The sequence below is a fragment of the Urocitellus parryii genome, chromosome 12 (genome assembly GCF_045843805.1).
Source record: "Urocitellus parryii isolate mUroPar1 chromosome 12, mUroPar1.hap1, whole genome shotgun sequence".
Taxonomy (NCBI): Eukaryota; Metazoa; Chordata; class Mammalia; order Rodentia; family Sciuridae; genus Urocitellus; species Urocitellus parryii.
The window spans coordinates 72,130,225-72,152,194 of record NC_135542.1 but is presented as its reverse complement, the minus strand read 5'-3'; the positions used below and the strand labels follow the sequence as shown (position 1 = coordinate 72,152,194).

General features: G+C 34.1%; 1 protein-coding gene across 31 annotated transcripts in view; it reads left to right on the top strand.

Moving 5' to 3' along the window:
• Nrxn1 (neurexin 1) overlaps positions 1-21,970 on the top strand; it is a 1,068,088-nt gene that overhangs the window by 61,771 nt on the left and 984,347 nt on the right. Inside the window, exon 2 of one of the 31 annotated variants that reach the window (XM_077792131.1) lies at positions 21,624-21,636. The exons of the other annotated variants lie outside the window; for them this stretch is intronic. Coding sequence (XP_077648257.1) covers positions 21,624-21,636 — 13 coding nt within the window. The remainder of the gene's footprint in view (positions 1-21,623; positions 21,637-21,970) is intronic. 31 annotated transcript variants of the gene reach the window in all.

Sequence of the window (21,970 nt, the reverse complement as noted above, 5' to 3'; positions counted from 1 at the left end):
TTTTTGAGCAAGATAGCAAAAGACAATGTTTCTGCCCAAACTTTTTGAGATGTTTAGTCATTATTCTTTCCAGCACCACTTATCCACCTATCAGAAGGATGTATTATTATTTTATAAAATTAGTATTCTTTTATTTTTATTTTAAATCTCTAACCCAATTTCTCTTTTTTTTAGAATTAGTTTCCTAAAGTAAAATGTCATCCCCCAGGGAGTTTCTTAATTATTTTATTAAGAGGTGTAATCATTACTCATGAGCTCCATGCGTTGCTATTATCACCACGCTAAGTTTAGCCTTTGATATTTTCATTTCATAATTTTATCCTACTGTGAGATAAGCGAGCAGGAAAACCAACCATAGTACGATGGGCTCATCAAATTTCTAAAGGGGTAAAGACCTTGGAATTTATGCAAAAGATTAGAAAATATATATATTTACCAAAAGGAAAAAATGACTTACCTACCTAACGTAAACCCTGTTAATTGCAAAACCAGCAGAATTCTCCAGTCTAGCCCTGTACACTCTCTTACCATTTAACACTTATTTTGTGTAAATAATTTCTTTTTTGTGTAAATATAAATACAGATTTCCAATTCTTTGTTTGGGGCTCTTGATAATTAGTGGACCCTTCCTAGTTTTCCAGGAAATTCCTTAAAAAAAAAAAAACTTTAGCTGTTAAAAAAAAATGACTTGAATATAGAATAGTAATTACTAGATACTGGGAAGGGTGGAATCTTGGGGTTGATAAAGGCAGTTTGGGTAACAGATGGATGAAATGAGGCCTGGTGTTGAGCAGCACACACAGAGAGATGACTGTAGTTCAGAGTGACATATTATGTATTTTATAATGATCTGGAGGAGAGGAGCTCAAAGGCTTCAAACAAAGAAATGATAAGGAAAGGGAAATGCTAATTACCCTGATTTGATCTGCACATGCTATATGCATGTATTGAAATATTACACTGAAAAACGAATACATGTTAATCAAAAAGAAACTAATAAAAATCTAAAAATAAAACTTAGCTGACACTAATATTTTAAATAATAAAAAATTATATTGGGAATTTACCTGGACTGAATGGGTGGATTTATTTAAGTGGTTAAAAGGATTGCAGAATTTAAATGAGATGATGAATTTAACTAAACTGTCTAGAAAAGAAAGTGTCAGAAGAAACATGTACAGAGGGGGAATCATTTGAATGTGTCTGTCAGAGTTCTAAATAAATACCAAAAGAATCCATATAAACTCAGATTGCCTTTTAAGTTTGTGCTTAATTTTATGTCCTCATTTGATTATCACAGATTTAAATTATGTATCTAAAGTGTTAGTAAAAAAACCCAGAACCTAATGTGGGATTAAAATAGTTGATAATATAGGGGAGAGATTTAAAAAATAGACATTAAAAGGAAACAAATTTATTTTCTTAAAAAATATTATTATTTAAAATCATAAATTGTAGAATGAAATTTTAATAACTTTTTTCTAAATTGTTAACTGAATTGATGGAGTTAAGTATTATAAAAGATGGTTTAACAAAGCCTAATATGTAGTTTGAACATATCCAGCCGTAATATCTGATGAAGAGTGATATGATCTAAGAAGAGGTATTATTTTGTGAAATAAAAGTATTTGTTACTTTTAAAACAACAACAAAATAGGCTTCACTTATTAGTGCACATAGCAGTTACAGTATATTTTAAAAGGAAATCAAGTGGATTTTCCTCATGCATTAATTTCCATCACTGCTCGTTCATTTCTACCCACTGGCAGCCATTCTAATCATACAGCATTAACCTCACATTTTCTATTAACTGATGTTTTGCAAATCTCACTCTCAATCTTATCAAATGACAGGCACTAAAATTTTGGCAATCACATTGAAATAGAGTTTCTAATTGGGAAGATGTAGCATAATGAGTAACACAGTTTGGCTTTCCAGTGTAATGCCCTTAAATTGTCTACCATTTGGGAGAGAGTTGAAGATAGTGTTCTTTTCCAGAGAAGGTGGAATCTTTCCCTCATCATACCTAATAAATACCCAAGGGGAAACAAACTAATAAGATCTTCCAATTATTGTCATGGGAAAATCAAAGGCTAGACCTACAGGCTACAGGAATGCTATTAATTGAGGATGTTATTAGATTTTTTTTTTCAATGCCTATTGGGATTGGGGGAAAAGCTGAAGTGGCGCCATACAGAGGATTTAATTGGCTTATGGCAGCTCTGTTAAGAATTTCCAGCCCCTGGGGCTGGGGTTGTGGCTCAGTGGTAGAGTGCCTGCCTAGCATTCACAAGGCACAGGGTTTGATCCTTAGCACCACATAAATGTAAAATAAAGATATTGTGTCCACCTAAAATTTAAAAAAATAAATATTTAGGAAAAAAAAGAATTTCCAGCCCCTGATATTTCATGACAGCTAAAGATCATATGTTCATATCTTTTTCTCCAATGAGAACAAGATGCATTAGTACTTTATCAATTGATTTGTGGTTGTTTTAATGTTCCAAAACATGCGACAGAGGGTATTCAAACAACTGGGTTAAAGAAAATTTCAAAAAATTATGCTTGCTTTTCATTGCTATTAAGGAATATATATATACACACACACACACACACACTCACACATATATATGTAAAAGGACAGTGGTGTATCATGTTTCCTATATTTTAAACATCTCTTTTTGGGGGGAGAATATTTAACTTAAGTGATTTAAAACTAAATTTAATAGGGAGAGAAGGTAACACACTATGGAAAAGTAGTGGAATACTCTTCACTGGATTCATGAATACATATGAATGTGGTATTTCTTTAAAGTACATATATATAAAACTTCAGGATTAAGTAAAAAAATGAAAATTACTATGAATGTTGGGGTCAATTTTAACCAGAAAATCACTCCTAAATAAATTTCTAAGGATTCCCTCTTAAAAAGTATAATCTTTTTTATATCCTTTGACAATATTAGAGCAGTCATTCAAACACAAAATTTATTAGTATCTACTAGTTTCCTGTCATATTTAAAACCATTGGTTTTATTTATTAAAATATCTGATATGGCATAAAAATAGAAGTTTTTACTACTTATATACAATAATGGAGAAAGCAAAGGCATTCAAGTAAATGTAATCTGGGCCATTAGATATTAATTCTTAGTCACTTTATATATATGTATATATTGTATATGTATATCTGTATATATTTATTTATACACACACATATAGCTAGATGATATTTAGTTGTAGGTGGAAACAACACCTTCATTTTATTTTTATGGGGTACTAAGGATGGAACCCTGTGCCTGGCACATGCCAGGCGAGTGCTCTACCACTGAGCCCCAGCCCCAGCCCCAGCCCCAATTCTTAGTCATTTTTTGAATAAGCAAATTTGAGTAAAAATCAATTTTAAGATCAATTTGAAATTTATCAGTTTAAAAATATAAACGAATGGGTATTGTGCAGAAGGTTTTCAAAGAATTTATTTGTCCATGTTTTAAAGCAGAGACTTATACAGATTTTCATTTGTGATAATCTCTGTTCTATGACAGTGCATTCTTTTTCTTAAGTGCTAATATGGATAATATTATACATTCATAGAACCCAAGAACTGTGTGTGCTGTCTCAATATAATAGAAAAATTTGTATTCAAGAGCTTGAAATCTCCTTAATATGAAAATGGCTTCTATCAGATGTTTACAGAATATATCTGTAAATATATATCATATATACATGTATGCCATATGTATATCATGTGTGTGTGTGTGTGTGTGTGTGTGTGTGTTATGGTTTAGATGTGATGTCCCTCAAAAGCTCACTTGTGAGACAATGCAGGAAGTTTTGGAGGATGATTGGGCATAGTTTTAGCCTAATCAGTGAATTAATCCATGATGGGATTAACTGAGTGGTAACCAGAGGCAGGTGTGGTGTGGCTAAAGGAAATGGTTCACTGGGGGCCTGGCTATGGGGTATATATTTTCTATCTGGAGAGTGGAGTCTCTCTCTCTGGTTCCTGATAGTCATGTGAGCTGCTTTCCTCTGCTGTACTCCTCTGCCATGATGTTCTGCCTCACTTCGAACCCGGAGGAATGGAGCTGACCTTCTGTGGACTAAGACTTCTGAAACCATGAGTCCTGTAATAAACTTTTCCTCTCCTACAAATGTTCTGGTTAGGTCCTTGTAGTCAGAATAGAGAAAAAAAGCTGACTAAAACAGTGTATGTATATGTAATCAATTGTGATATTAAATTAAGGAGTTTTATAATGAATTGGTGGGAATAGAATGACTGTGAGTCTCATATTTTTTTCTTCTTTAATCGATATCATAATAGATCTCACTTGTTTGATGAGAAATACACCAATATGTATTTAGCTCTTAAAATTTACACTTAAATTATGTTTATTATTTCTTATCTTTAAATGCAGTAACATAGGCTGCGTGAAAACTCCAGGATATGTTGCATATTTCATTGCTCATTTCCTTAAGTTAAAAAGAATATTGAGCTCTCATACAAATATCAATGGGAATTGTTCTCTTAAGTGACTTTAATGAAAGTTGAAATCAGACCAGACTTAATACCTGATTACGTAACAATGTTTATATATGGGAAGGTACCTCACAGTAAAAATCTGCCTGACGTAAGAATTTATAAATATCTTACACATGATAATCTCTAAAGAAAATTTGATCCAAATGAAAATTTGTCAGTAAAATTCATGTAAAATTAATGATACAGAAATTTCAAAATGGCACCTGGCTTTTTTGGGGGAGTGGATGGTTCAAACTCATGGTATGTTAGGCCAGTGTTCTGCTGAGTAACATCCCCAGCCCTGTGCTACCTTCTTTACAAAATGCAAAGTACTTGTGGAGACAAAGTGACTGATCACAATTATGATTTTGGACATTTGTAAATTGAGTTTTCTTAAAATAGGACATAATCAAAGAAAAATGTTATGTCTTAATTGAAAACTCCAGACAGATTTTGTGTTCACCATCTTCAAGGAGAGAATAGACAGAAGGCAGATTTGGGATGGTAAGAATAAAACATCACTTCAGTCTTATTCTAAACATGTGGCAAAAAACCTGAAATGATTAGCATGGAAGTTTTTCCTTTGCATGGACTGCACATATTATGGCTGGATTACTTAGAATACATCAGCGGTTCAAATGACAAGGAATTTGTGATGAATCCTGGCTAAATACCATAGCTGGATCTTAATACCTTCATTCTCCATTCTTCTGCATAGTTGGCAAAAAGCAAAATGCTTATTAGCATATTGCTGTCGTATTCATCAAGAGAAGCAAAATGACATATAATTCTCTAGCATTAGTTGAGCTTAAATTAAACTGGAATGATGCCTGGTCAAGGAATGTCATAATTCATTAAACAAATATTTATTTAGTCAGCTATTTGCAAAGCATTGTCTTTTGAATAGAAAGAAGCCCTTGCTTTCTAGTCTACACAGTAAGTAGGGGAAAGCCATTTGTTCAAAGTCCACTTTCTTGGGAAGATATGAACCCTTTATTAGTTAAAAAATAGAAGTTCTATTTAAAGGTGGTCTCAGTCAGTCCCTCTGCTACTTTATATATTCAGGAGAAAAAAAATCAGCATTTCTTATTTTCTTTAACATGTGGGTGAATGCCTTTGTTTTCCTCAGACAGACTGCAGTGTAATAATGATTGTGGAAGAATTTCCTGTGTCACTTGCATACACACATAGTTCAAATCTATGTGTTTATATAATGAATTCATTAATTAGGGAAAATTATAAATAAAGCTGTTGAAGAAAAAATTAATATGGAGGAGAGAGTATTTTCCCATAAATGAAGATGGTATTTAGAAAAACAATAATATGTATTTTCCTAGGTGACCAGTATAGAATATTTCCAAGAGGTGTGTGGGATTAGGGGGAGAGAGATGAAGGAGAGAAGGAGAGGAAGGAGGGGTATGAAGGGAGGTTGGGAGACGGTGTTCCACTTCTTAGGCAGCATTTCCTTTTACATCAGACATTCTTCATGGACAATAGCACTCCAGCACATATTGTGGTGGAGCAGAAACTGATAGATTAACAAGATAATTCCAACAGATTAAAGTAAAGGAAGGAAGGAAGGAATGAAGGAAGAAATTCTGTACTCGTAACATATGCTATTCTTAATTTAGTGTACATTAAAGAATGAAATTTTTATATACTCCATGTGAAGAGAATAGAATTTCCTTTCATTGGGGAAAAAAAAATCTGTGGTAGGATAACAATTCATATAACCCATTTTAGAGAATCATTTTGTAATTCCCTGATAATGGGAGTAAGCCATTTGCTTACATTATGGTAATCTGGCTGTTTTCCTTTTGTCTCACTCCTTTTGTGTGGCTAAGTGTATGGAACACATTCAGTACTTTCTGGCTGACTGCTAATGAATAGAGTCTTGGAAAGACTTCCCTATGATTTGAGAAATTCAAGTCATTTAGGGATAAAAGTCCAGAGAGGTAACTAGTGAACTTGATTTCTTGATGGCGCACAATTTGTATTTTATAAATAACATTCATGGAAACTCAAAAAAAAAAAAAAAACTGAAGGCAGTGTATCAGCGGCAGAAATAGAATTCTGAGGCATAACTAATGGTTGAGTCACTATTAACCTAAGAAAGCCCACATGAGGCAGTGAGATCTGGTAAAGGTTGTAAAAGTGAGTCTCAGAGCCTTGAACGCAGTTGCAGCCAAAAGTAAAAGAAAGTAAACACTGAACTCTTTTGGCTCTGTGGATATAGAGAAAAGACTATTAATTTAGAAGCCATGATATGTGGAGGCCAGGTTTAAATTTCCATGGTGCATTCTGGGAGGAGATACTCTATAACTGAATTGCTCTGCTGTTTTAAAGCACTGGTGTAGAGCTCACCTAGCAACTATTAAAAAAGAAACAGGGACCTCAGGGGAAACTCTGGAAGATAATCAGAATTTTAATTAGGAAGTAGATATGAAAAACAGGGAAAGAGGGAATTGCAAACTAAAGGAAGATAGGCCTTTTGTTAATATTAACTACAGATAGATCTCAATTGTGGAACAGAGCAAGGTTAGGATACATCTATGTGCCATTTGTTAGTTCATGTAAGTGTGAGAAACCCTTATGTAAATGAAGATGAAACTGTTCTGTTAACTTTGGAAATAGTCAACAGAAGCTCCAGGATCACTTCATGTGTGGAAAAGGTATTTCAAGGGCAAATGCCAGCGTGTTCTGAAAATGCTCTGGATTTCTTGCTTTGCCTTTAAAAGAAGAATTAGTTTCTTCTTTTCTTTTTTAAACCAGCAGGCCTATTCCAGAAATTGTCTTCAGCTGTTAATAGCTAGTAGAGCAACCTTCATACTCTCAAATATAACAGATGGTATATAAAGAATAAGCCCTGTTTACTGGAGGATTTGTATATATATGCACACAATGAGTTTTCTTATAAGAATTAACAAAATCTCCCCTTTGTTGATGCTGCTTTAACATCACAAATGTCCTTTAAGTGCATTGCCATTATAGGTGATTTATTTGTAAATAGAATGAAACCTTTGAGGAACTGAATTGTTGTCTACAATGTGTGATCTAATCAACTATATTGCATAGATTTTCTCCAAAAGGTATAGCTGGATTCAAATGGATCATACTTTAACATTTGTTTTTAATTTTATCTTTCAAGATTTAAGTATTCTCTGAAGCTCTCTGTGTGTGTGCATATATATATATATGTGTGTGTGTGTGTGTGTGTGTGTGTGTGTGTATATATATATATATATATATATATATATATATATATATAAAGTTTATTTTGTCCTAGCATCTGTTTTCTTTCAAACCAATAACCATTTTGATTAGATAAACAGCTATACCCTTAGTCAATATTGAGCAGTTATTAAAAACAGATGATGGCTCCATCTTATTTATAATTACTGTTTTTCTTGTGGTGGTCAAAGTGTTTATTTCTTAAAGTGTAATCTAAGAACTAGAAGCCTGAACATCATCTAAGAACTTGTTAGATATGCAGAATCTTAGGAACTGAAAAATAATCTACACATTAGGAAGATATCCCAGTAATTTATATATGTAATACTATACACTAACTTGTAAAAGGGCCACTATAATACATACTTAAGCCACTTCACAGAACTATTGAAAGAAATATCATGAATATGATATGAATATGGATATGAAGTAATGAGTATAGTTCTGCCAGTGGACATGTGATTCTGAAGAGCTTATCTCCATAACAGCATATCTGTAAATAATAAGTCAAAAGAGGATTATTTATTGGTCCCAAATATGTAGCACTTACAAAAACTTTTAATATACTACTCAAGTGAAAATAATAACAATTGGACCAATTGGAACAATTTAAGGATGAAAAGAAACATTGTTTCTATTATTTTCATATCATATTTTAACTCCTTAGTTATAATTTTATTTGTGAGAATTAAGTAAATTTTCATGGAAATATGATTGTGGACTTCGTTTGTTTGATTTTTGTTTTTATTATGTTGATTCAACATTTATATGTTCTCTGCTAATATACTGGGAATTATATTTACAAGAAACATATTTTCTTGAATATGTTTAAGCATAAATTTTTGACGTTTTGCAAGGTAGTCTTTATAAAGTTATTTGTAAATGTACTTTTTGATTATTTCCAAAATACTTGACTACCTATTTAAAATGCAGAATGTCAGAAATGTGGAAATTGTGCACAGTAAGAGCTAATCCATTCTCAAAAGTTTTGAATTTACAAAACTTACTGGATTTATAGAGACAGAAAACAAATGAGAAGGAGCTCTGTGATACCACATGAAGTGATTTAAAAATAAATTTCTACAATTTCTTTTTTCACAAATGCATGTGTATGTGTGTGTGTATTGGGGTGATATACTGGGAATTAAACCCAGGGCTTTGTATATGCTGGGTAAATGCTCTTCCACTGAGCTACCTCCCTAGCCTTATAATTCTCAATGATTATAGACAGGTATTCTTTAAAATGACTTTGATATCTATTGCTTTTGTGTTTATCTTTCAGATTTAAAAATTAATGTATACTTTTCCTTATTAAATAAACTATGGCAAATAATATTCACTCTGAATTCCCAGACTATCAGGTGAGACCACAGCAATATAGCTGTCATGACCATATAGTCAGTTCAGTTCAGTTTATTCCTTTGAGCTATTGTAGGAGGTGTGCATACTTGTGATGCAGCTGATTTTAGGGCCTACTTGTCTTCAGGCCAAGCCAGTGTGCATCACATTAGGGCAGGACTTCAATTCCTTAATGTACCTGCAACTTTAGCATTTTCAAAATAAAAATAAAATATTGCATTTATTCCAATGAAGACAGAAGTAAAGGTGTAACAAAATTAATTGGATATTACTGAGACTAACTTATGTGTGGAATATCCCCAATATAATCATCAAAACAACCATTTGGCAGTTGAAGAGACTCGAGAAGTTTAGCTTCGATATTTTAAGAACTGTGCTGAATTATAAATGAATCTCTGTTGGAGAATGAATAGCACAGTACACTTTCCAAGGATGGTCTTGAATGTGCACTGGGTAGAGGAGCCCTAGTAATCTCTTGAAACGGGCCCAGATGCAAAATGTAGCTGTCCTGAAGACTACTTCTGGCACAGGCTTATGTTCATAAGTCCAGGCCTGTGAAGTCAAGGTGACCATTGAGAGTAAGCACAGTGTACAAAGTCATGGACTTGTCTGGTCCTTCCGTGTATGCCAAATCTGCCTTGTCCATTCTAGATGATGCTCTTCCTCTCCTGCTGTGTGCTCATTTCACTAGCCTGAGATTCTTCCCAGCATTTGTTTTCTGAATTTTTATTTTTAAAAGCTCAAAACAGGTCTGTATTATAGAATCATTTAAATGTAAGTGCATTTCCATTATATTTATCCTTAGAAGTGAGGACCATTTAAGAAAATCAGATAGCTAGTTAGGAAAGACAGAAGGAAAAGGAAGAAGGAAAAAAGAGAGGAAAGAATAGAAGGAGGGAAGGGGGCAGAGAGAGACAAACAGTAGAAGGAAAGAGAACTAACATAGGAAGAAAAGAATTGGAAAAAGAATCGCTAACACAGATGAGCTTCTGTCTCCATCTGATACAGAGAATTGGTGCCTTATGGAGGCAGACCTGATGTTCTCAGCCTAATTTTTTTTTTATGTAAACAAATGTCTGATGCTTATTTCCTCATCTGTTAAAAATAAGAGGAATCAAAGGACATTTTTACAACTAAATGAAAAGCAAAATGACAGGTAAAACAAATTCTTTTGGGAACAGGGAAAAAACTGAGAAGTGCTTATTTATTTAGTTTTTCTTTTCAATGTTCCCTTTTGACTTTTTTTATGTGTAAGGAAATGGTTGTGGATCAGTCCAGGACTGTAAGTAATAGTTTTTTTTTTTTTTTTTTTTTAATTGCCAAGTAAACTGAATGATTTTGGATAAATCATTTAACTTCTTGGCGTTTTACCATGAGCTGTAAGGAAAAGTTACTTCCAGTAAGATCAGTGATGGAAATGTATATGTGTAACTTGAGATTATTCATATGCTCTGAAGTTCACTAACGGCACAGTTCTATGGATTTTAGCAGTTCACAAGGTTGTGCAGTGATCACTACTCTTTAATTCTAACATTTTCATTACCCCCCAAGAAACCCCATGATTATTAGTAGTCACTTCCCCTTCTCACTTCTGCCTAACCTCTAGCAACTATTAAACTGTTTTCTGATTCTATGTAGTTCTTTGATAGAACATTTTAAATAAATGAAATCATGCCATCTGTAATTTTTTGTGTCTGGATTGTTTCACTTAGTATATGTTTTGTATTTGTATCAGTACTTCATTCTGTTTTATGCATGAATGATTTTTTTTACTGTATGGAGATAGCACACTTCACTTGTTGATACATTGGTTGATGAACATTTGGGTTGTACCTGTTTGGGCTAATTACAAATAATGATTTTTATGAACATGCATGAAAAATTTCTTGTGTAAACATGTTTTTAATTTTCTTGGGTCAGCTATTTCACTGCTGTGGCCAACAGACCTGACAAGAACAATTAGAGGAGGAATAGTTTATTTACAGCTCATGGTTTCAGAGGTCTCAGTCCTAGATGACCAGCTCCATAGTTCTTGACCCAAGGTGAGGCAGGACATCATGGTGGAGGAAAGCAACTCAGAACATGGCAACAAGGAAGTAGAGTGTGTTGGTTCACCAGGGACAAAACATAAACCCTGAAGGCACACCCCTAGAGATCTATCTCCTCCAGCTACACGCTACCTGTCTACAGTTCTGACCTAGTTAATGCCTATCAGTGGATTAATGCACTAATAATGTTAGGCTTCTCAAAACCCAAACATTTTGTTTTGGATTTTTCTTACATTTCTCACACATGAGTTTTTGAGGGATACCTCATATCTAAACCATAACAGGTATATATCTAAGAATGTAATTTCTGGGTCATATGATAACCAAGGTTTTGGGATCCTTGTGTTTTCAAAGCAGATGCAGCTTTTTTTCATTTTGACCATCTGTGAATCAAGGCTCCAGTTTCCACATCTTCCTCAACACTTGTTATTTTCTGACTTTTATTATACTAATGTCAAAGATCGACAAAATTTTTAAGAGAAAGACAATTACCGATCAATGTCTTTCATGAATATAGATGCAAAAATTCTGAATGAAAATTTATCCAGTAGATTCCAACAATATATAAAAATGATATTCCCCTCATGACTAAGTAGGATTTAGAATGCAATGTTGGTTTAATGCTTGGAAATAAATCACTGAGGTGACAAATAAGGAATAGAAGGGAACTCTCTCAACCTGATAAAGAGCATTTATGGAAAATGAACAGCTGATATCACTTAGACTGAATGCTGACAGGCTGCTCTTTCATAAAGATCAGGAATAAGATGAAGATACACAGTCTTGCTGCTTTTATTAAACACTGTACTGTAGGCTCTAGCCAGGGAAATTAAGGGAAAGACATAAAAGACATCCAGATTTGGAAAGAAGGAAATACAACAATGTCTAACTGTAGATGGCATTATCTTCTATCTAGAAAATCCTAAAGAACCATCCCACACAAACACGAACAAATACTATAGCTAGTGAGTTTAGCAAGGTTGCAGGATAAAAGATCAACATACAAAAATGAATTTACTTCTATAAAATAGCAGCAGATACTCCGAAAATGAATGTAAAAATCAAGGCCATTTACAATAACATGTACCAATTAAAAGAAATTGTAAAGATATGTTTCAAGAAGAAGAGGAACTTTGGCCCAGAAACACAGACCACTGGAGTAATTGAGCAAGAAAATAGAGAATTCTGATCTCTCGTGTTTTCTTAAAGAAATGCCACAAGTTGCTTTCTAAGTGTGTGTGTGTGTGGGGGGGGGGTTCACCAAAAATATAAGCCCTTGGATGAGCTTTTGTCTTTTTCATTACTAAATGTTCTCTACTATACCCTGCGGAGATATATATATATATATATAGCTGATATATATATATATCAGCTATAAACCACCAAGACTCCAGAGCTGAAATGATAGCTTAACTTACCTATTGTTTTAAGTGTCATTTAAAATTTAGTTTCATTTAATGTGGGGAAGAATCACAAAGAAAACTTCACAAAAGAAACTGAAACAATTATATAATTGGAAATGACTTTTTCTTTTCCAGATCAAAGAAGGAATAAGAATGCTTGTAATTTTGGTACTTAAAACTTCAGCCTAAATTTCATAAATTTTGTGCGTTAAGATAAACAATGCGAAAGGCTACCACTTATTGATTGCTAATATTATGCCAGGCATATTGCAAATATAAATTTTTCAGAGTTTCTCAACTTATTGGGCTTTCATGTATTTGGGGCCAAGTAATTGTTCTGTTCTGGAGGCTACTGTGTACATTGCAGAATATTTAGCAGCATCATTGGCCTCTACCTGGTTGATGCCAGTAGCATCCCTTCTCAGGTGTGATAACCAACAATGCCTTATGGGGCCTAATTGCCCCTGGTTGAGAACTCTACAACCTCACCCTAACTTTAAAGAAGGTAAAATTATAATATCTTGCCAAATTCCTAAAACATGAAATTGAAAGAGATGAAATAACTTATTCAGAGACACATAGCTATTAAGTGTCAGAATCAAAACCTGAAACCTGGCTTATCTTGATGCCTGTGTGCATCATCATGACCAACAGATTCTCCTACTGAGTTCTTATTTTTGATGATGCAGTAGGAATTTACACAAGGGCAGAGATAAAAGAGAGGGGTGTTTCACAAAGAAGCCATTGTAAAACTACCCTGGAATTTCAGGTGTAGATGTTTTAGTTGGTTTCTACTACTCTACATACTCCTGGTTGTGTCTTTCTTGGCATCCATCTCAGTTCAGATTAAGGCACAGTGTGGTACTGGGGTAAAACCATGGATACAGGAGACAGCCTGCCTCTGCTGATTGGATTTGGGAAAGGGGCTTTATCTTTCTCTGACCTTTTATCCTGAGTGTGTAAATATGGACTGATGGTTCTACCTATGCAGAGAGTTTATGTTGAGATGAGATGAGTCACCATGTATAAAGCATATGGGTCAGTAAATAGGTAGCACTGTAAATGTCAAATCTCAGTTTTTAAATCTTACTTGTTTTAAGCCTGTCACATTAATAAACAAGTTACTTGTAATCTATGTAAGTTTTGATTCCCTGTAAAACTAACTGGGCATTTTCTTTTGTAATAAGAGAACCCAAGTTTCAAGGGCAGAGACATAGATTGTAACACTCTTTTCTCAAAAATATGCTTCATGTATTTTACTAATCCAGGTCTTGCCTGTTAGGTCTCTGGGAAAACTTTGGCCCTACTTCTCAGTCTGCTGCTACAGAACTGGTTGGAGAGGCTACAGAACTTATTCATTAATTTATTCAGTCATTCACCCACACAATAATTATCAGACAATTTTTATTTGCTGGATTCTATACTAAGCACTGAATGAAGATGAAGTGCGAAATTTTCTATGAAAATGTTCTGGAGAGATGTAAAGGAGTAAGTAGCCTGTTATATCCTTTTAGTGCTCTCAAATTCCAACTTGGCTAATAACATCTAGCTGTTTGGCTATAAACCAATTGCTTAACCTCTCAGCTATTTCCTCATGTGTAGAAGTGACACTGTTGTACTTCTGACAATTATAGTTATGATTCTCTGACATAGCTTGAAGGAACACTTGAGAAGCTTTCATACATAGTTTAAAATTCCTTTTAAACAGGGATATTTGCAACATAACTTTTTAAAAAGCCTACTTAAAATTTTTTTTTTCTGTTAAAGGAAAGAACATGATAGCTAAATAGATTATCTCATTAAATGCTGTGTAACCACCACTTATGGAGCTTAACATACTTCTCTATAATTACTCTTTGAACTCCACTGAAGAGCTGTGACTGCACACTGCTTGTGGCAGGCAGGTCCAAGCCTTGCCTCTCCTGGTTTGTATTTACTAACAGTTTTGTGAACTATGATTTTCATCCTGTTCACAACATCTCTGGTGTATAATTATGTGCAGCCTTCACTTGATATATGTGTATTTTTATCATATGCATAGTGACCCAGGCCAGCTCTGGATTAAAATACTACTTTCCTTACTTCGTCAGCATTTGTGTGTGGGGTTGGGAGGCAGTATCAATGAGAATGAAATCATTGCATCCATGTTGCTGGGCTTTTCCCTACCTGTGCACCCCATACAAGTGCCAGCTCAGTCTTCCTGGGTAAGTCTATTTGTCTCTGAAACTATTGTCCATCAGACCCTCCAGGTCCTGAAGCTATGCTGCATCCTGACCCAGTCAAGTGGCACCATCAGGTTCTTTATTTTGATGTACCTATTGTGAAAGTGAATCCTGGTTTTAGTCACTAAGGGCCTTCCTCTATGAACAAGCTCCTACTTAGTGCTCAATGTATAGAAACTTCATCTCTGCCTCGATTGATTCCCAGTTTATGAAGAACTGAAATTAAGTTTCGGATCTAGACCTTGTGTCCAAATCAACTTAGCCCACATTTATTGCTGATGATTTTCTGCCTGTTTTACGGAAGTTTAGCCCACTATTTACTATTGCTCTCCCTCGATCTCCTACTTACCACTGCAAGTTTCTTTACAAGTGCTGCTGGAACTTTTTCAACCACTCACTCTACTCAGTTGACTCTCTGTGTCCTAATTCCTGCATGTTCCTGTTCTGCTCCATAAGCTGCTGAACCAGCCCTGGGTCAGACTCTGTGTGGGCAGCATTCACATCGGTGCAAGCTTTGCAGCAAACTCAGTGTCAACAGCAATAAGTAGGAAACTTGGGGATTGATGTCTCCACAAGGTGGGGGACCATGGGTTGGCTAGAGAATTGACTAGATCAAAAGAACTAATGGAGTAACTTCAAAATATTCCTATTCAAGTTGGAATCAAGCAATAGTTTTACTATGAATTTTAACTTTCATTTGTATACAAACAAAACATGCCAGTTTACACTAGGATGATATAATGAGAATAAGGAATAGGATTTGGCGGTATGTGATTTTTACAGATGGTATGTGTTTCTTCCCAGGAAAAGGAAGAAATTACTAATTTAATTACAATGAATACTTTAGGGCTCTGAGTATCATTTGAAAAGGCATTTACTGCATGTATGTAAGGTAATATTGACTAAGAAGTTACCCTGAATACTTAGAGAACACTGACCTGACAATTAATTGTTTTCATAATGGATTAATCTTTACATTTTTGTTCCCAGAGGGCTTCTTTTTGACCAAAACACACCATATCATGTAATAATGACAGGTATTACTCAGATTTTTTGGTTGAGTACAGGTCCATTATGAGACTCAATGTTCTTATTGTAGCATGTTTTTTTTTGTTCTTCTTTCAATTTTTAGATAGTCCATATGACATATGAGATAGCAGATATGGCCCAAGCACATTTTAAAAAACTTCTGGAACATTATGTTGTAAGAACCTCATTGGGTTTTCATCACTATCTGTTGGAAAACCAAGACTCAGAAACATGAGGATTTGCCTAAAGTTACAATAATAAATGGCTGAGTCAGCATTTGAACTCTGTTCAATGGATCTGATGTTTATTATAAGCCTGTGTGTACCCTGTTCTACATTTCATCAGGAAATGGAAATGAATTATTCAGGGAAAGTCAGAGTTTCTTAAATGTCCCATTTGCTTGCCCTTTTCCCGCCAAGGTGACAGTTCTATCTCCCTTAGTGTTTTCTCCTCCATCCATACATAATTAAGTATCACCTCCTGGGTTACATGCTCTGCCAGGCACATGATGGAGTGTAAAGAAACTGGCAGCTTGGTGTCTCACTGGAGAGTCAACTTTCCCTGTAAAAATAGTTAAGATGGTAGATTATATTAAATGGGAGATGAAGCTGAAGCTCACTGTGCTCAGGTCTAGATGAGAAAAGGTGAAATGCAATTCAAAGTAGAAAAACCAGGATCAACACTGAAGAAGAGATTTGGGACCAAATTGGATGCCGCTCTATTATCTCACAATAGACACTTTGAAATGTGCTTCTGCACCTGTCTCAGATGCAATTTATTTTATAGTTTATCTTAAATTTGTTCTCCAACTCACTTTTAAAATAAGAAATCCATGAACACACAGTCATGTCTGACTTGTTTACGTCTCCATCACCAATACCTATAATGTTTCTAGCATATAACAGATACTTAATAAAAACTTGGAGAAAGGGGTGGGCATGACAGACAAAAGCATTCTTCCTTCTGGTTTCTAATAACTAAAACAGCTCATATTAAGGAGTTTTAAATAGTTTGATGTTTCACCTGGCCCAATGCTATATACCCTGGATATCTATTAAGTTTGTCATTTGTTATAGTGAGAAAAAGATACAACTTTTCCCATCATCTCAGATTAAATATACTAAAATATATTTATAAAGGCCCCATATTACTATCCTAAAAAATCCCTCTGTAGTTAAAATAATGTACTTAGATAAGGAAGATAGTATAGCTTATATAAAGTAACTATAAAAATCAGCATCATTCCATAGGGTAATGTAAAAAATATAAGGAAAGCTATTTTTACAAAATCCTTTGCATCACAATATGTGACTGTTCAGGCATATGGGAAAGAGGTAATCATCTGCTTGTGCCTAAATGTAGAAGCATTGTGAATATGAAGTCACATTTGCACACTGTTATATTGGTGACTTATATTGTGAGAGATGGTAACATTTTTTTTTTTGTATTGGTGAAAAACTCCTGGTAGATTTCCAGACAGAAGAAACATGAGACAAGTTTTGAACTTCTCTAGGTTTACATAGTGGTTGTGTTCTGAAAAAACATTCATGAATCATAAAAATGTGCAAAAAGTACTTGGTGTTCATTTACTTCACATTAGATTCCAGGCTCATATAAATGTAAACAAATTATTCATCTAGATGGGTATGTGTTGGGACATTTGAAAGCTACATGGAGCATACTGTACTCTCCTTGGTATTGTATCATATCTGCAAACCCTGACTCCCACCCACCTTATGTCAGTATAGCCCCCCATCTTTGTGGAACCAATGAGGATGCATACTGAGCAAAAATTGACAAGATCTGTGCATCTGAGGTGGTACTGTCCCTGCCCCTTTGAGAACTGTTGTTATAAGTTAGGTGCTAAATAAAATTTTTTACTCTGTCTTTATTTGAGGTATAGATTATGTCTCTAATATTTCAACTCACTGCCTATGACACTGGTTGCCTTCAATCAATCAATTTCCTTTCATCCCATCTCTCCTCAGCCTTCATGTTGTCTTCAAAACACATCTAGCAGGAAATATCATGAGCTTTGAACCTATCCTTCCCTAAGCTTTGTCTCAAACTGCTGTCATTAAGCAATTTAATAAAATGTAATAAATTTTAGTTATCACTGACATACATTGAGACCTCATAATTTTTGACTGAGGTTCGAGCTAAGACCCTGATTAAATGTCAGACCTCTATCATGTATTTGTAAAGGAAGTGTTTTGTTATGTTAGTTGTGTTTCCAAGTAGCTTTTATATAATTTCACTCACCACCTATTATACACTAGAACTCTTGGATTATTTAAAATCTCTGTCTTCTGTGAAATGGAAATGATAATTAGAATTAAAGTTTTTTGTGTCTGCAGTTATTAAATGACATAACTTCTATCTGAAGCTGTTCACCGATTCTAACAGGTGCTCATCTGATGGCAGTGTTTGTTACAAAAAGTCATTGCCTCTCAGTTTAGAATTGGAGAGTACTTTGGGGATGGAATATTACAAGATTTTAGTGGCTGCATGCCAGGGTATGCTAAAATGCATACAATAGTCCCCACAAAAAAAGTATCTGTCCAAAATGTCAGTATTTACACATGTACACACATGTCAGTATTTACACATGTACACACATGCTCTCTCTCTCTCTATCTCACACACACACACACACACACACACACACACACACACGAAGTCTTCAAGTAATTGTTAGTATTTGCTTTTCAAACTCTGCTTTCTTTTCTTCTTTAAGAGAAAAATTCAGGAGGTTAACTCAAATTCACTGATTTAGTGTATTCCTTCAGTGCAAGCCAGCCTGTACTGTCAAGTGAATATTCTGGGAAACTGATGAGAACAAGGTACATAATTTGACATGTTTATAAATTCTATCTTTTAATTTTGTGTGGCAATCTAAAAACCCATACATTTCCATGTTCCCTTCTATATAGATTTTCTATTTGAAACATCTATGAAGCTAATTCCCTGATTCAGGTTTAGATTTGTAGATCCCAGAAAAGAAAAATGTTTTTTAGCTACTTTCTTTTACCAGGTTGAGGAAAAGAAATGAGAAGTGGAAAAAAATGTTGGGGGCATTTATATATGGCTCTAAACTTTAGGCTAGGAGATGGTGTTCCAGTATTGTTATTCTGTTTAGTCTTTAAATAACTTGCATTTGTGTACACATCTTCATTTTAAGTAATCTCCTCTGCCTTCATATTTGTATAAGTCAACAAGATACCCAGAGGATTGTGCAAACTCCAGTTGAATTGTAGTTTTCTGAAAAATAGAGAAAATCTCCCTGTACATATGTATTCTTCTGAAAAGAAACTGGGTGAAACATATATAAACAATATCAGGAAAAGCCATTTGTGGAACTGGAGCCACTAGTCTCTAGAAATATCTAACTTGTAAAATGCAAGGTTAGCAAATGTTAGTGCATAGCAAGTGCTGGCTATGCTGTTAAAAGCTCTTGAGGGAAGTTGTTATTTTGAGCTCCCAATTTTTCCAAGATGTGAGTAGATCCTTTCCTTGCAGAAAGAGTGAGAATCTCTTAAGAGAATGAAGGCCCATGTAGGAAGAGACCCATACCATGCATCCTGCTCAGAAATCTGTTTCCAGAAGGAAACGTTGCAGGATGTCCAGTTGTACCAGGAGGAAAGGAAAGTGAGGATGATTTAATCTCTCTGGAAAGAAAGTGGGATTATCAAGTGGCCTCCTCTGTGCTTTATATTCCTCAGTATGATTTTGTTAATTATGTTAATAATGATGTTTTGAAGGGTGTGTTTCAGTTTGAGTATGTATAAACTATGCAGCCCAATCTGTTTCTTGATGTCATTTTCTGCTTCTTGGAAACATCAGAATTGATATGAAAGGTAAGTGACTAAATTAGACACATTTGAAACCAAACACACTTTTCTCCTGTTTGTTTAACTAAATCTTTACTTCAGTGCGGTACTCTGTGCCTGAATATAGTGATTTTTTTTCCTGTTTTTATTTAAACCCCAGGTGTTATTTTGGAAGTAGGAACATGCACTAAAATTTATTTATTTGTAACTTGAATGAACTGAAGAATACAGTGATAATAGTTATATGTTTTCAGGTTGCTCTTACTCAACTCCAGCCAGCACAGTCCTGAATGTAAATCTGCTTATTATAAGTTCTAGACTTAAGTATGTTTATTCCTTTGGATATATAGAACACATCTAGCATTTTCATCCTGCTCTGTTTGCTTGTTTCAGCCTCTGTAATAAGATTTGGTGCTTTTCAATAGCAGTTATAAAATGGGTTGGACATGCCATGCTGAATTCATGGAAGTGCCTTCTCAAGAGACTTGACGGTGTTCTGGAAAATCTCTGGGAGTGGGGGCGGGGCGGGTGTGTGCCTTTTTTTTTATAATATCTAATTGTACATTATCTACTGATTCTTAGAAAAATAGAGCCAAAATCATCAACAATGCAGTCTGGCATCCTGACAGAGAAAGATAGACTAAAAGTAACTGAACTCAACTAGCAACTGCCTGAAAGAGAGATTGTTTAATGTGTGGCTGCTCTGAGGTTCAAAAAGACTTACTAATTCTTATTTATTATTACCTTAAAAACCTACTCTAAATTAAATAGGCATTGTGTACCAGGTTCTCCCTCAATCCTCAGATTTCTAAAGCAGCAAGATGGATTTCAGTAAATCCAGTCATCACTGAACCACAAAGGAGCAAACACATCTGCCACATATTAATCTGTCTATTAATATTTGTAGTTTTGATTCACATTGTTTAATTTCGTGATGTTTATTAAAAACAATTGTCTGGCATTCGTATGCATCTGTTAGGTTTTATTCCAACCATTGAAAAAAGTATTATATTTTTAAATAGTTTAAATTGAAATTGATTTCCCTGTACAACTTGATCAAAGTTTTTTAATTCTTTGTTATCTTGCTATTTTGCTTACAAAGGATAGTTAAAAGTTAGCAATAATTAGTACATATAAATACTTAGAAATGATATCTGATTTATTTTTATGAAGTTTCAGATCTCTTTAAATTGCCATGGAAGAGTTGTTAATTCTTTCATAATAGATAATAGCCACATAATGAACAAAACAGTTGTCAGTACTAAAGGGTTAAGAAGCAAATGCATTGATTAAAACTGAAACATCTAAGGAAATCTTTTAAAGTATGCTTTGAAACAAGTGGCTTTTATATTTTCACTGAAGGAGAACATGGTATCTGCACCATGTGTGTTATAAGCATGTTTTGGAAAGAATTTTATGAAATATTAACACATTTTGAAATAAATGAATAATTTACAAGAGTTACATGGAAAGAATTTTAAACACTTTGAGATAAGTGCATGTTTCATAAATCACAAAGGTATACGGTAGGAACCATGTTGTCTGTCTGAATAAATGAAATCAGTACATTGTAGATTGCACAAACTTGTCAAAATGATACTCAGAAAGCTGAAAATATAAGTTTTTCAAATTTTTACTTTTTTAAACTAATGTGAGAAACATATTTTAGAAGTAGATATTATACATGTATATTTTTACTAGAACTAGGGGGCAGGTCTTCATAGATTGTTATCAGTGGTTCTATTTGGATTTATATTTTTTCTTCAGCATTTGATGGAGTATTGTTCTGTTTCTCTCCAAGAATATTTGACAATGTTGGATTTGTATTGATGACTTTTAATGCTTCAGAGTACTAAAATAGACTCTATGATATAATCTAAACACTGTAATTAAAAGTTTATTCTGCCTAGTATTTGTCAATTAAAAAAGATTTATAGTATCTTGCCTAGCTTAAAGTGTTTTTAGTCCTCTATTACTAGACATAAGTGAAGGGTGTTATGATGTTGAAATGAGTAGTTATAATAAGAGATAGTCATTTTGTCCTAGTTATTTCGAAATATTGGATATTCATGTTAAGATTATATTTTAAATTAGTTCATACAAGTTATTTGAAAATAATAGTATTTGTGTATTCCAACTAGAAGAGTTGACAAGCTTTTGATTGATTGATTTATTCACCAAAAATTTATTGACTTCCCAGTATATGGCAGGGACTATGTTAGACTACCAGACATTAGGAAAGGATGTCTTGTTTCTTTTTTCTAGGTAAAATTAATTTGGCTAATCGATGTGTTTAGTTCTAGAAGTCAGTATTTGGATATTCAAC